This window comes from Balaenoptera ricei, chromosome X, assembly GCF_028023285.1.
Source record: "Balaenoptera ricei isolate mBalRic1 chromosome X, mBalRic1.hap2, whole genome shotgun sequence".
Taxonomy (NCBI): domain Eukaryota; kingdom Metazoa; phylum Chordata; class Mammalia; order Artiodactyla; family Balaenopteridae; genus Balaenoptera; species Balaenoptera ricei.
This window is the reverse complement of record NC_082660.1, coordinates 122,793,253-122,809,755: the sequence shown is the minus strand read 5'-3', so window position 1 is coordinate 122,809,755 and position 16,503 is coordinate 122,793,253. Positions and strand designations below refer to the sequence as shown.

The 16,503-nt window shown below is 41.2% G+C and overlaps 1 protein-coding gene across 4 annotated transcripts in view; it reads left to right on the top strand.

Annotated features, from left to right (window-relative positions):
- Window positions 1-16,503, top strand: part of FGF13 (fibroblast growth factor 13) — a 523,122-nt gene that overhangs the window by 318,495 nt on the left and 188,124 nt on the right. For all 4 annotated transcript variants that reach the window (XM_059911316.1, XM_059911317.1, XM_059911318.1 and 1 more), the window contains one exon: window positions 815-982. In XM_059911316.1, coding sequence (XP_059767299.1) covers window positions 815-982 — 168 coding nt within the window. The remainder of the gene's footprint in view (window positions 1-814; window positions 983-16,503) is intronic.

Below are 16,503 nucleotides of genomic sequence, written 5' to 3'. Positions count from 1 at the left end.
ATGGAAGCTTGAGATCCCATCTAATTTCAGCCGTAAGCTGTTGGTATTTTACAAACACCGCAGCATTATTCTCCCCATAGGAAGTGTGCTGCTGGTGTCAGTCTTTCTCAATGCATGTTAAGTGTATGCATTTGGGGGAGTAGAATGAGTCAGCTCGTCGTTAATCATAGCTTTAGGGGCACTGACTCACTCCTGGTAAAATGGGACGGCCTCATTGGGAAGGGCATGAAAGAGAAAAAAAATCCATGCTGGGGTCAGTTCCCTGCTTCTGCAGGGGGTTTCGAATATGTGAAGAATGTTTGTGACAGCCCCAGTTCTCTTTGGGGAAAAAATGAATTCTTTTGTCAGACTTAGTACATAGTGCATGGAAGCCGGGCCCTCACCAGGAGCAGACTGAGAAAGAAAACCTAAAGTAATACACTGAGAAGTTGGTGGACATTAGCCTTTTTCACCTGTAAATAGTTATATTAGATTTCAAGCTGAAACATGTGAGTTCTCCATGGTGTTTATTTAGATACAATATGGTTATTGGTATTAATATGTTTTATTGCTCATCCGGGACAGTTTAACACTGTTACATTTTCATTATACAAGCAATCGAGGTGTGTATAGCTGAGTAAACTATTCCCAGGGCTTTCGTATTGTAAAACTAAGCCCTTAAAAAGAAAATCCCCAAGCTATGCAATGCTTTTCTTTGAAACTTTTCTTGGGAATGTTGTTTCTGTAGTCTTCCCTGGGAGTAGGGTTGATGTAAGACGTTCGCTGCTTTCCTGAAGCTCTAACTTGAGTTCATTTTGTTATGTGGTGACCACAGTTCTGGATGACGCCCCCCCTGGCACACAGGAATACATTATGTTACGGCAAGATTCCATCCAATCTGCGGAATTAAAGAAAAAAGAGTCCCCCTTTCGTGCTAAGTGTCACGAAATCTTCTGCTGCCCGCTGAAGCAAGTCCATCACAAAGAACACACAGAGCCCGAAGGTTTGTGCACGACGGACGTGTGTCTTGCTTGTTTCCTCTCATTCTTCTTTCTTTCTCTTTCTTTCTGACTGTGCATTGCCCTCTGCTGTGCTGTGTGTTGTTCGGCCCCTGACATCGTTCCGAGGCCCCGTGGCTCGCCAGTGGGTGTGTTATGCAGTCTCAGATGGGACACTGTATAATACAGTCACGTCCGGCCTGGCGCGCAGCGTCTTCCTGCTTCTCGCAGCTGACACGTGTTCAGCTGGTGTCATGACACTGCCCCGTTTTGGCTGCTAAAGTTGCTTGCTCCCGTAGCCAACATCTGGCCGAGTCTGGTCCCATCACATCGCCTTCCTGAAGCAGCAGTCGGCTGAGGAATGGCCCTTCCAAAATGAAATAATGAGAAGATTGTTCCAAATTTTCTCACTCTTCTCCACTCCATAAAGCCTTTTCTGCCTTGTGTTCGAAGAATGCTCATGATCTACTCAGTTGGCTGAAGCAGGCCCAGACTTCCCCTGTCATGCACGCCCGGTGCGCTTTGCCATAGTGAAATGCATGCCTCAAGGAAACGATGAGTAGTTTGTTTTTCTTTGCAGCTCAAGTACAGGTTTGGAAAACTCTACTTGCTGTTACTTAAACTGAGGTCAATAAGGTATTCATCGCAATCCGTGCTACAAATCTATCTGTGAAGTGCCTCGTCTCTAGAAAGATTATTCATTCATTTTTCCAACTGTTTTGCATATATCAAACAGGGACATTTTTCACATTACCAAATGTGGTCAACTTTTTGCCATCTGTGTACGTTTTGATTTCCAAAATGACATTTGAGAAGTATACTTACCGTAAAACAGCTCATGTTCTCCCGCGCCCCTCCCCCCCACCCAAGATCAAATACTATCCATGCGATTTACCAGTGAATGGCGTTGGAGGTGACAAAATTCACTAGTCCTTTGGCATTCGGTGTACACGTTCGCATAAATGGTTCTGGTACAATTTCTAGAAGTGCCTTTGTTCCGATTTCAAGTTGCCCTTTTTGCAACATTATGGGATCTTCAGTACAGCTGTCTTTCTGCCGCGTGGTTCCGTTCAAAGTTGGGTGTTTGAGGAAATTACTCCAAATTGAGTCTAGTCTATAGTTTTGGAAGCAAATTTTTACATCTCAAAGTCTCCCCTTTTTCCTCCCTTCCAAACAGAGCTTTAAATGTTCTTTGGCAGCAAATGAGAAGTGTACACTTTTCTATGCTTAATTCTATTTCAGCAATAGAATAGAGCATTTGCATTTGCTTTCCACTCATACTCCCGTATGCAAGCTATCCGCTTTGCATATGAGTTCTGATGTCAACTTACTCATCTGGAGATGTAAATGGTGGCCCTTTACAGTGAGTAAGACAAATTTTTGGTGGTTTCATAGAGAAGATACTAACTTGATTTTATGCTTCACTGAAACAAAAAAATTCAGCCAGTGACAATGACTTTATATAATGCATTGCAATATTTTCTTTCTTTTCTATAAAATGATATCTGTATGTGATATATATCTATATCTCTCTCTCTATATATATATTTGCAAGCACAAAAACAGTGTCTGTATGATAGAAATATACTATTTATTATGTAATTATATTCTTATGGATGTGTGTATCTGTATTACAGATACTATACTGTTTTTGTACTTGCACATCATCCTGAAAAACAAAAGTTGGTTAAATTCAGTCAAGCAATTGGTTAGAAACCTACTTCAAATTGTTTTAACAATTCTCAGATTAAAAAAAAACAACAGTTGAATAACTAATTTTAATGGGTATTTTCTTATTACATATAGTTTTGACAGGATCTATTAGTTTTCAGAATATCTGGAGTGTATCTTGAATAATGTTATGAATGTTTTCAGATATGAAAAATTCTTTAGAGAATGGGTTGCAGTGAAGCTCTCTTGTACAAGGTTTGGATACTTTTTAAGCTGGCTGTCCTTGTGTTAAATGTGGCTTCCAGCCTTTCACTTTTGTATACTTTGATGATGGGCATTGTCTTCTTTCAGACTGAAGATTTCCCGTAGTCTTGCTCTCCTGGAATAGTGAAACCAATACTTCCCTCTTGATTTGTATGAATTATTTATAAATAGTATTAGACGCATTAGAGGTTTTCTGGGATGATATTTTGACACTATTTACAATTTTATTGTACCCCCTTTAAACAAGGAGCCAGAAGCTAATGGTGAACCCAGACCTTAAAATGAATACACTTGATCTCGGTACAAATATTAACAGGATCCTGAAGACCTTAGATGGGGGCGAAAGAAAGCATGCTGTGGAAGAGACCTCCGATAAATAAGGAAACTATGCTAAGAAATTAACATGCTTACTTCACGTAGATTTCAGAAGGCCAGAAACTCATCATTGCCAGGAGGTGAAGTAACTGTGGGTTTAAAAGGGTTCAGTGGCCGTTCTGGCGACCTGGAAGATTTTTGCAAGACTGGTTTTTAAATTCTGTAAGGTACAGTCTTCAGTTCTCTCTTTCAGTTGTTGTAACATTTTATTATGATTAGTAGAAATAAGAGATCGCTTTACTACAAATGGATAGACTCTCAATTGTAAACTATGTCCATACCTTGAAACATTTTATTCTCACGTGAAGCATTTTGAAGAGAGAGTTCCTCTCGTGGTCTTTCTGCCAAAGCGTGAGACATTAATTGACCTTGACTGTGGCCGCCCACCAGTTCCACTGCAGGTGAAGGCAATGGACAGGGCAGCTAAGCCATCTACGGTTTGATCCGTGCAATGCCAGCTGCCAGCATGACCTCTTCTAATGAGACTGTGTGTGTACGGCGCTCAAGTGAAAAATGAAACACTCATTGAAATTTGGGGGTGAAATGTAAGTTAGAGTTGGATAAGTCTTACAAGTGATTAAATTAGGTCAAAGAGGTTTATGTGTATTATGATACAGCTGGAATTAATTTTCTTCTTCCTTACTGAATTGATAAAATCTACCAACTGTTTTTGCATTATTATAAAGTCTTGGTGTTACTTTTGGTTGGTGATGTTTTTATAAGGGCCAGGTTATTTCCATAATTTATGATGATCTGAGATTTGGTACAGATAACTTATTTACGATTGTTCACAATCATCTATCTTTTAAAAGACATTTTTGTATTGTGTCCAGGGCCCTCAGAATTCATGTAAAATAGTACATGGAAGGCCTGATATACCTCCCTGGCTTTTCAGGATATACTAAGGACAGATTACACTTTGCCAAAAACAGCTTTCTATTTCTCAGCAGCCAATTCCAAAATAAGTTCTTTAGTTTGTTCCAGATACTTGTGATTTTCGGTGATGTGATTATTTCCATAAAAACCACTTATGGTGGAATCTTATGTGAGTACTGGAATTTGGGTGAAGAAGCACATACAAATATCTGAGAGTCTAATTAGGCCCAGTACCAGCAACGCTCTGTGTTATAAGAAAGCCACATGGAGAGTGGAGATCGTTACCAAAATCTTTTTCTTCCTGTTCCAGGAGGCTTTTGGCAAGAGAAAGTATAATCATCAAAGCTTTATTCTTTTGTTCATTTTTTTCCTTTCATTGTCATGTGGGCCAAAATGAAATCACTGATTTAGAGTAACTTCTGAAAGCCAATCTATTATCAGTATAGTTTGTTGCTTCCAAAATGCCAGTCATTGGGCTTTTACTGATGTTTGAAGGTTGTTCAGAAGAATCACACCAAGATATACATGCTTACAAGTAGATAATGTTGAAAATCTACAGAGAAAAAGAAGTCATGGATTCCCAGCATTTGCTTGTAGGATAGAAAATCCTGATCACAATAGTAAATTTGAAGGAGTTCATGCAATATAGGAAAGTATTACAAAGCTCAAGGACTTGTCACCATCTTTTAATCAAGCATCTGGCCTCCTTCCTACAGTCCTGTTTTCATGTGATTTAAAAAAAAATGTCATATATATATTCCATCTCCCCCCTCAGGACATCCATGACCTTTTTATTCAGAGAGGCATCCAACCATAGTGACTTTGGTTGGAGGAGAAGAGAATCTGTGCTCCAGCCTGGTGATGAAGTATGGCAGCTTTCACCAACCAAAAGAGAGCAAAATTATGTGCCAAATGTTAAGGGCGCATATTTGTAACAAGCACAATGTCTGTTACTCTGATAATTCCTTGGTTTCTTTATCCCAGAAAGAGAATATGTCACTGAGAATATGTCACTGAGAATATCAGTCTTGCCTAAATGGTAGGAGAGAAAGACGGTAGAAGAGTATTTAGGAACATGCCGAGGGAAATGTTTTTATTTTCATCTTCACCTTTTCTTTAACTCTGTTGTCTCCTGTTTTGTGTCTTCCTCATTTTCATACTAATTTGCCTTTTGAGAAGAATGGGTGTAATACTATTTGAGTTAATAGTTCAATAAAACGAAGCCACCTCTGATGCTTGATATCTGAAAATGTCTTGACTTGCAGGAAGGGTATAACTGCTTCCATATCTGTCCCCCTGAAGATGAGAATTGAGGGGATATTCCTATTTGATTAGAAGAACGTGGGGCCATATGTTTGGGTGGCTCTGTAGAGATAAAAGACCTTATTCTGAATCTTTTAATTTCAAAATAACTATGACTTAGGGTCACCCTGCCTTTGATTTATGACATGAAGGATGACAAAACAACAGCAGAGAGGTTTCTTTGCTCATTGAAGCCAATGGCAGCTTAACTGCAGAGTCACAAGAAGGATTAAAATATTGGTCCATATCGAAATCGAATTAAAAAGCCAGAAATCTGAAGGCCTTGGTGATTAGCAATGAATAAACACTGTCCTATCCCCATAAAGTGATCAAATGTATTTCTCCTGGTGGCTTGTCAGCTACTCCTTAGAAGACAACTTGTTATCTCCTAACAACGTTAGAGAACTAGTAATGGCACTGAAACACAGTCTCTCTTCTCTCCTATTTCCCTACCTCATGGCAGCAAATACAACATTAAGTTGTATTTGGGGGATAGTTTCTACTCTCTGGAAAACTCATAATTTGATCAAGGAAGTATACATAACAGCCAGTAATTCAGTTTCAGGCCAGGATGCGCATTTATCATTCTCTTATTAGATACACGCATCTCAACTCAGTCTCCAGGCTGGCTTTTCTGGTAGAAACTAACAACCTTTTATTCTTTGATGATTCACTTTTTAAAGCAACAGGCCTCCCTTCTCCCTTGAGCCTTGGTGTTCCCGTCCTGGCAGTGGTGATGTTTCCTGAGAAGTAGTGTCTCCTTTACAACTCTCTTGACTGAGGTTTTCCTCGGTTATCTGCCTCCATTTCAAGTATTTATGTTTAAATGAACACTGCCCTGGGAAAGTTCCTGGAAAGGTCTTACTGGATGAACGATGGTGGTGATTCTGATTTTAAAACAAAGTCAAAATCTAAGTGCTAATCCTTGAAAAAAATCTGGAAGTTATCCATCCATATAGCACTGCCCCCTTCAAAGCTGTTACATCAGGGATTGCATTGCCAACGTGCTTCTGGGGCTCTGATGTCTCAGCAGCACCTACTGGTTTTTTCCTTTTCACAGCCAGTTAATAAACCACTTAAGAAAATCTGCCTTTCTGACCCAGCACGGTATGACTCAGGTAGACTGTGGTCCACATCGGAAAAGGCATAGCCTGGATGACTTTGAGCTGTTTCCCCAGTCAAGCCCAACCCCAAGGGCTGGAGGTCTGCCTCTGTGAAGGAGATGCACCAGATGTGCTGCTGCTTCAGCTGCAATTTTCACTCCTTTGTTTTAAATGATAACTTGTTTGCCTGGTTGAAGAGAATGCAGAATTAACTCTACTCACTTGCACATGTTCTTCAATAATTATTGGATCACTATTTTCCAAATTATGTTTCATGAAACGCTGATCATATGTCTTTGTGAAAAGAGAGATCACATACATGTTTCCTGAATTCCACACCATTCTTAGAGAATATTAAAGGCTTTAAGGAGTCTTACAGGTTAGGAATGTGTCTCTCTTTGGGCAATTCAGTGGTAAACACATACTCCAGCTATCAGAACCTTCTTATTTGTAATACGTAGTAACATCCCACAAATACGCTTTGGGAAATGCCATGCTGGCCCCACTGAGCAGTGCGTTCCCATCAAAGCTGGGCTCTGACAAGCAACACACTTGAAGATGAATGCTGTTCCCTTGTTCTCTGACCCCCGTCTGCTATCTTTAGGGAAGTCCTACTCCAAATGTGGTCTGTGGTTCAGGGCTGGGTCTGAAATTGGTCGTTACCAGTCCATGATGAGATGAGGAGCTTGTGCCAGAATGTAAATCAATGCACTGTTTCTTTCATCAAGAAAGTCTTGCTGTCTTTCTGCATGTAAATCAATGAGGTTAGAACACTCCCTGACACCCTAAACAAAAATAAACTCAAAATGGCTTAAAGACTTAAATATAAGACATGACACCATAAAAAATTCCTAGAAGAGAACATAGGCAAAACATTCTCCGACATAAATCATAGCAATGTTTTCTTAGGTCAGTCTCCCAAGGCAATAGGAATAAAGGCAAAAATAAACAAGTGGAACCTAATCAAACTTACAAGCTTTTGCACAGCAAAGGAAACCATAAACAAAACAAAAAGGCAACCTGCAGACTGGGACAAAGTATTTACAAATGATGTGACCTACAAGGGCTTAATTTCCAAAATATACAAACAGCTCATACAACTCAATAACAAAAACAAACAACCCAGTCAAAAAATGGGCAGAAGACCTAAATAGACATTTCTCCAAAGAAGACATACAGATGGCCAACAGGTACATGAAAAGACACTCAACATTGCTGATTATCAGAGAAATGCAAATCAAAACTACAATGAGGTACCACCCCAGACCAGTCAGAATGGCCATCATTAAAAAGTCTATGAATAATAAATGCTGGAGAGGGTGTGGAAAAGGGAACCCTCCTACATTGTTGGCGGGAATGTAAATTGGTGAAGTCACTATGGAAAACAGTATGGAGGTTCCTTAAAAAACTAAAAATAGAGCTACCATATGATTCAGCAATCCCATTCCTGGGATTACATCCGGAAAAGACAAAAACTCTAATTTCAAAAGATACACGCATACCAATGTTCATAGCAGCACTATTTACAATAGGCAAGACATGGAAGCAACCTAAATGTCCATTGACTGATGAATGGATGAAGAAGATGTGGTACGTATATAAATGGAATACTGCTCAGCCATAAAAAAGAATGAAATAATGCCATTTGTAGCAGCATGGATGGACCTAGAGATTACCATACTAAGTGAAGTAAGTCAGAAAGAGAAAGACAAATAACATATGATATCATCACTTATATGTGGAATCTAAAATATGCTACAAATGAACTTATTTACAAAATAGAAACAGACTCACAGACATAGAAAACAAATTTATGGTTACAAAAGGAAAAAAGGGGTGAGCGAGGAATAAATTAGGAGTTTGGAATTAGCAGATATACACCACTATATATAAAATAGATAAACAACAAGGACCTACTGCATAGCACAGGGAACTCTATTCAGTATCCCGTAATAGGGTTTCCCTGGTAGCGCAGTGGTTAAGAATCCGCCTGCCAATGCAGGGGACACGGGTTCGAGCCCTGGTCCGGGAAGATCCCACATGCCACGGAACAACTAAGCCCGTGAGCCACAACTACTGAGCCCGTGTGCCACAACTACTGAGCCTGTGCTCTAGAGCCCATGCTCCACAACAAGAGAAGCCACCGCAATGAGAAGCCCGTGCACCGCAACGAAGAGTAGCCCCTGCTCTCCGCAACTAGAGAACACTCTTGCACAGCAATGAAGACCCAATGCAGCCAAAAATAAATAAATAAAATAAATAAATTTTTTAAAATATCCTGTAATAAAGCATAATGGAAAAGAATATGAAATGGAATATGTGTGTGTGTGTGTGTGTGTGTATCTCACTTTCCTGTACACCAGAAACTAACACAACATTGTAAATCAACTATACTTCAACCAAAAAAAAGAAAGTATTGCTGTCTTGCTGTGAAAAATAGTGTCAGCTGAACTAAATAAAAAATGTGCTTAGTTACAAGTTCACGTATCAGCACTAAGTCTTTGGACCCAACATTTCAGCAAACTTGCTTAGATTACTTCAGTGATTCTCAACCTCGGCGCCACACTTGAATTATCTGAGGACCTTTTAAATAATAGTGATGCCCGAGCCCAACATCAGACCAAAATCAAGCAATAACCAATAACTTGTCCAAATGAAAACCCTGCAAAATCTCTTGTGGCTGAGTCTTGACATGGGTATTTTTTTTAAAAAAGCTCCCCAGGTGATTCTAATGTACTAACAGGGTTGGAATTGCTGCCTTAGAACAAAATTACCTTGGCATAAGGTTCGTTGTATGATGTCAGCTGTCCATTTACAATTCTTATCATGCTGGTTGCATGAGCCTCTTCAGGAGGTGCCCTGTGATTAGAGGTCACTGCTGGACAGGCAGCACTTATATGACCTTTAGAACTTGTGTCCATGTAAGGTATCCATCCTTCCCAACACACACACACACACACACACTCACTCTCTCTCTCTCTCTCTCTTACCTTTTTGAAGTTCCCTTGCCTCTTTGCCTCTCTGTGCTTTTAGAAATATAATCTGGCTTCTCCATAGGAGCGTGGCAATCTGCCACCTTGTGACCAGCCTCCTTTCTTGCAAGCAGTGGTTGAAACCTTGCTCTGCTCTCTATGATTCTTGGGACCACGTGTGATCATGCTTAAAGAAGAAGATGGAGAAGGAGGAGAAGGAGTAGAGCGTATCAACATGCCAGAAAAGGACTTCTCTGCGTGCTTCTTGACTTGATTGCTGCTGCTCTAGGGTGAGATTGCAGAAGTTGACGCCAGCTTCTCCTGATCTGCGTATCTGTCCCCGAGGCTGTCGTCACTGGGGCATTGCCCTCTTATCATCTAGACATCACCAGCTTCCGCAGCGTAATGTTATTACAGCAGCTTGTATGTGAAAACTGACTTTGCCATGATTGGGAGACTTTCAGTGTTATCTATGTTTATAAATCATTCCTAGCATTCTAAATTACATTGATTCAGGTATTTATTTGTTATATGCCACAGCATTTCTCAGCGTGCTTGAGAATATGCCGCTTGAATAATGCCCATGGGAAAATGTGGAACAAGAGATATTACATCCTGCATTTTATCAAACACTTACCCTTGTCTTGCTTCACAGCCATTATCCACACTCACTCCGACACATCAAAATCACATGTTCACTTCCACCCATGTGCTAACCTATTTCTACTCAGGAGCCCCAGCTATTTTAAGATATATATTTTCAGAACAGCTCCAGGTCAACCTTCAAGCATGTCCAGCTTTGCAAGCAACCAGTGTACATTGTCTGGAATACCGGATCTCCAAGGAGGAAGGAAAAGGGAGCACAGTTCCACTGGGCCACTTCTACATGCAGTGAGAGCGCTGTGCAAAGCCCCTTAGAGGCAAGATCACAAAAACCCCGTAAGGTAGGGGCTGCTACCAACCTTTCACAGATGAGTAAACTAAGATACGGGAAGGTTAAGTCACTTCCCCAACGAATGACAGGACTTGATTTGAACGTGGTTTTTCTGGCCTCCTTTTCCCCTCCATGGCTTCTCCATATGCTCAGTTTTGCCCCTCTTGCCCTGAACGTGCATTTGTTGTCTAAAAGCAATTTTATTGCTGAAACATCTTCGTTTTAAAGGGAAAAATGCTGTCTGCACGCCATTGTCAGCTTTGCTGTGGTAATACGTTGTCACAAGCAGAAGGGACTCAGGAAGTACCTGCTAATTCTGCAGGCCTAGAGTTAGGGGGAGTGCAGCACTCACAAGAAGGAAGTGAAATGACCCTCACCCTCAAGGAGGTGATGACCTTGTCAAGGACACACAAAGAAAGCGTAGAATGATTATGAAAAGCTAAATTCCATTTGAATGCAGTAGAACGTTCCCTAGATAAATAACATAACTGGTCACTTGCCTCATCTTTCTTTAAGCCAGAGGATGCCCTTCACCTATAATAGCGGAAATGAGGAAAGATCATTTCTCATTATTAAAAAGCTGATTCTGTTGGTTAAATTTTTTTCTCAGCTCATTAAAATTACCACCATGAATAGGAATGTTATTAAGACCTGCTCTCAGCATTTCCCCTTTTCTGTCGGATTAGTTTTTACCTAGAGGTTTAGATATTAGCCATGAGTTCTCTCTCATTACTTGTTGGAACCTTACTCTCTAGTCTGTGGTAAATAATAATGAAAACAATAACGGACAATTATCCAGAATTTACTATGTTCCAAGCGCTCTACCTAATATTATCTTAAGTCTTACAAAAATCCTTAGAAGTAGGTGATGTTTTTTTCTCTCCATTTTATGCAAGAGGAAATGGAGACTCAGAGAAGTGAAATAACTTGTCCAAGGTCACCTGACTGGAACATGGTAGAGCCGATACTCCAATGCAGCTTGTCTCACTCCAAAGACTGCGGTCTCTCCACTACAAGAGAACATGTCTCATAACGAGACTGGCCCTAGAAAAAAGCTCTCATTCTGTTCTCCAGTTACTCCAGTATCATCTTATTGTTTGAGACACATTTCTGGGTACACCAAGGTACGCAGACATGGAGGGACCACGGGCCTGCTGTCAGAAAAACGATGGATTAAAAAGGTGGCTTGTTTCACAACCCACTTGCTTTGTGCTGCCTTATAGCGTTAGATAGGAAAGCCAGCCAGCAAGGGGCGACTCTTTTATAAAAATGTTTGTGTTGGTACAACTTTTGCTTCCCCATGGAAAGTACTTAAATGTAGGCACTCCAGTTATGTGGACTCAGATTGTGGACAGCCTGGGTTATGACGATCCCATTTTCCAGTTGAAAAAAAAAAAAAAGGTGGCTTGTTCTTCAGGGAAGAGAAACAGCGAGGGTGAACTTCAACATGTGTACAGGGCAAATTCTCATCAAATATGGCTCTGTCGAAATGCTGTACAATATGCAGTGTCAGAATTGGGATTTACTCACCGTGCTGGAGTGCAGTATTCAGCTGCGGGCCAGTTCTTAATCACCTCAGGCCAGTTGACCTTCTATCTTAAAACCTTGGCTCACAAAATACCTGCTGACCTAAATCCCTGAATGACAAAACATTCATTACATAGTGAGAACTGACTTAAAGGCACATGAAGAGAAAGTCTTACCCAACTGGGTTGGGTCGCTCTCAAGAGATTGTTCTATGTGACTTTCACAAGGAATGAGATTGCAGGAAGTGGTCCACTTCCCTCCAGAAGCATGAAGAAGGAGGTCTCGGGAATTTGTGTGGTCTGTTCTGTGTAGGAAATTCCATACTGTGCTTTGGTTAGGTGCTTAGCTATCAATTTTTTAAAGCATCTTTTCTGTGCCAGGCACTTCAGATTTATTATTGCTATTCTTCCCAACCCATGAGGTAGGTGTCATCAGCCTTGCAGGACATGATGGGGATACTGGTGTATAGCGATGGGAAATAACTTCTTCAGAATCATATAGCTAATACGTGTCTTAATTGGGGTTTGTAGCCTAGTCTTTTTATCTCCCAAGCCTGATATCTTCTACTGCACTGTGTTGCCTTAGCTCATCCTATACCCTGACCCCTGACTCCCTCTTTCAGGTGTAAGACCTGAGAAAAAGCTCAGCACCATATTTTTCTTGTTTTGCTTTGCTTTTGTTTTTTTTCCAAATTGATGTATAGGCGATTTATAATATTTGTTAGTTTCAGGTGTACAGCAAAGTGATTCAGTTATATATATATATTTTTAATTAATTAATTAATTTTTATTTTTGGCTGCGTGGGGTGTTCGTTGCTGCGCGTGGGCTTTCTCTAGTTGCGGCGAGCGGGGGCTACTCTTCATTGCGGTGTGCGGGCTTCTCATTGCGGTGGCTTCTCTTGTTGTGGAGCACGGGCTCTAGGTGCACAGTCTTCAGGCGCACAGTCTTCAGTAGTTGTGGCACGCAGGCTCAGTAGTTGTGGCTCGCAGGCTGTAGAGCGCAGGCTCAGTAGTTGTGGCACACGGGCTTAGTTGCTCCATGGCATGTGGGATCTTCCCGGACCAGGGCTCGAACCCCTGTCCCCTGCATTGGCAGGCGGATTCCAAACCACTGTGCCCCCAGGGAAGTCCCAGTTATATATTTTTTTCAGCTTGTTTTTCATTATGGTTTATGTCAGGACATTGAATACAGTTCCCTGTGCTATACAGTAGGTCCCTGTTGTTTATGTGTTTTATATATAGTTATGTGTATCTGTTAATCCCAGACTCCTAATTTATCCCTCCCCCCCCTTCCCCTTTGGTAGCCATAAGTGTGTTTTCTATGTCTGTGAGTCTGTTTATGTTTCGTAGATAAGTTCATTTGTGTCATAGTTTAGATTCCACATATAAGTGATAACCAGCGGTATTTGTCTTTCTCTGTCTGGCTTACTTCACTTAGTATGATTTTCTCCAGGTCCATCCATGTTGAAGAGCTCAGCAGTATCTTGTCCGCTGCTGGTAAGAGTTGCTGTTTAGAGAAAGACTACAGAAATCTCTGTCACCTCTCAGCAGAGTGCACGTACCCAGTGCATCCATTGGGAGACTTCCCTTGTGGATCTCCCCACATCCTGGTTGAAACGTTGGTATCAGCAGTAGGCAAGGGGTTGAACAAACGGTCATCCCTGAGATTTGTCACATGCTCTTCTCCTTTGTTCCCTATATGAACATCTACTAAGTGCAGGTCATTTTTCCTGCAGTGCTTCCTTAAGTGGAAGAATGCTTCTAACCCACACTTCTCCTCATGGAACCACTAGACCTTGAAGCAGCCTTAACTGGTCGTGCCATGTGCTGCCCGCTAAGAAAGGGAAAGCGGTGATGCAGAGTTCTGGGAGTTCCGTGATCCTGAGGTGGGGTCTATACAGATAGAAAACCCCTGTTTTTAGGTTATCCGGCTTTGGGTACTCCCAGTGAGAGCTCCGGGGTTCCACTCATGCTCTGGATTTTTGTGCCCACTTTGGAATGCAGTGATCTTGTGCACTAAAGGTGGACCCCTTTTTAGGGTAGTCTGTCTGAAATGCAAGGAGGTTATAGGGACACACATGTTCATATTGGGGTTATTTGCTCCTTCTTTTCTTCTCTCTTGGTGCGAGCACATTCCCCCAGGTTATGTGCAGGTCCTCTACTTGGGACCTGAATGGAGCAGGAACTGTCTCAGTCTAATTCTCCCAGAGACCTGCCATTGCCCACACAGCACTGTGGACACAGCCCTTCCCCAAAACACAAAGCCCCAAGAGAAGTGAAACGTGCCCCTTGTGGTCACTAGTTGGGATTCAAAGAAGGTGTGAACACACGCACGTACGCATGCACACACACCACTAGTTAAAATACTTTATTGAGGAAAAACACTTACAAGCAAAGAAGTAGTAGAGCTCCCACGGTCCCTCTACTGGAGCCCTTTCTAGAATACATCCAGCCCGCAAAGCCCAGCCTAATCACAGCCTTCTATGGGATAATGTGGGCTCAACGAGACCATTCATACAGGGAGCACCTTTGTCTAGCAGGCTGCCTCAGGCTGTGAACAAAATCTACTTCTTTTCATGCAATAAGGAACAAAGGGCATTTCAAAAAGTAGGAGTTATAGGCGCTGCCAGCCAGTAACTTTTCTGTTTTGTTCCCTCCTCAGCCATTTTCCCTCTGTAATCTCTTGATTTTTTTCTGAGAAGGTAGCATTTTTGGATTCATGTTAGATTTGTGAACTGGGTCAGTAAATCTCTAATTGGCATGCATGGTTACCTGTTCACTTAGTGGATAATTGGTTAAATATACCCAGAATATTTACTGAAGGAGGAGAAAAATCCCCAAAGCGCATCAGAATAGTTCGGGAGCCTTTTATTCTAGTGCAGCATTTTCTTTGGCAGCAGTTACTGGTGTCTTAAAAGAGATCTGTCTCCCTTCCCAATTAGGACTCCATTTAAACATACACCCTTTATTTCATCCCTACTAAACAGAGCTTTATTATATAGAGACCACAGGCCTAGCACTGTGGTCAAGAAATACTCAGTAAATATTTATCATTACAACTAGCCTATTCCAATAACAAATCTGATACTCTGGTTTAAACCTGCCATTTGCTGGATTCTAGGCAGCAAATGTCTGATGATGCTTCCAGTCACCATTAACAGAATTGATGTATTTGTCATTAGGTATTTATTGTCTTGCACAGACCAGGGGCGGTGCTGGTTATTAGGCACATCACTGATGAGAGGTACTATCTCTGCCCTTGAGGAAGAAAGACTAGCATGAACGGCCGACTTCGAACTATCAGTTAGCTCTTGTTGTCTTTTAAATCACCCTAAAACATCGTGGTTTGAAATAGGAAAAAATTTATTCTTTCTCCTAGTCAATAGGGTGGCTAGGTCTGTTATAGGTAGCCTATAGGTTCTGTTTATCTTTCCTGAGCTCACTCATACATTTATGGTCAGCTTGTGAGCCGGGTTCTAGGATGGGCTTGTCAAGGACAACTTCACTTTCCTCCACGTGTCTTTCACTGAAGTCCCATGAATCCGTTTTTATATTTCATTCATTTAACCCTTATTGAGCAACGTTTCTGTGTCTCAGACACTATGTGGACCTGCCTTTAAATTGCTCAGGAATGAGTTCTAGGCTGGCGGCAGACATTTAGGACTTAGCAGCCTGTGGGTGGTGGTAAAAGCATCAGAGCAGAGGCGATCATCTAGGGAGGAAGAGGAGGCAGAGAAGGTGATCTGGAAGCGAAGGGGGACTTCTCAGGAGTGAGAGGAGGAAAAGCAGGAGAAGAAGGTACTAAGGAAGCCAAGGGGGTCGGAGCTTCAGGAAATAATCAGTAGAGCAGAATGCAGGAAGGAGGTAATTGAATGCAAGCTTCTCATATGTCCCTCTTAACATCTGGACTTCGTAGCCCAGTTCATTTCAGTATAGAACAAATGTCTCCCCACTTCTCACACCTGATTAGACTTCTTGTAAATAACTAGCATAAATCATTGAAATGAGTTTGGTTAGAATGACCCTTGATAGAGGGAGTGATGACTAATCACACACTGCCTAACTGCTAAAGAAAGAATAGGTCTTTGTAAAGATGTCATTGATTTTTCTTCTCCACAGTGCATCTAAAGTTTAAGTCTTTGCCAGGACTGATTTATTCTTTTGTTGTTTGTCCTTTTTAATATAGTTAAGCTTGCTCGATATTTTTTAATAGCCTAAAAATATTGGACCACTGAGAATTCAAATTAAAAGTAAATTGCCTCTTGAGTTCAGTATTTTCAAACTGACATTCTTTGAAGTTGTATTAATATGCTGCAATCAAGGATGACATTACGTGAGTTTCCAATAAAGCAAGTTTTCTGCCAACCTTACAAACATGTGCACTCTTGCTAGACGATGGAAATTGATTTCTTGTCTAACAGAGAGGGTCTCTTGCTGAATCAAAGAGCTAGTATATAAAAAGAACAGATACACAGTTTTGCGGTGAAGAACTGTTGAGATGAC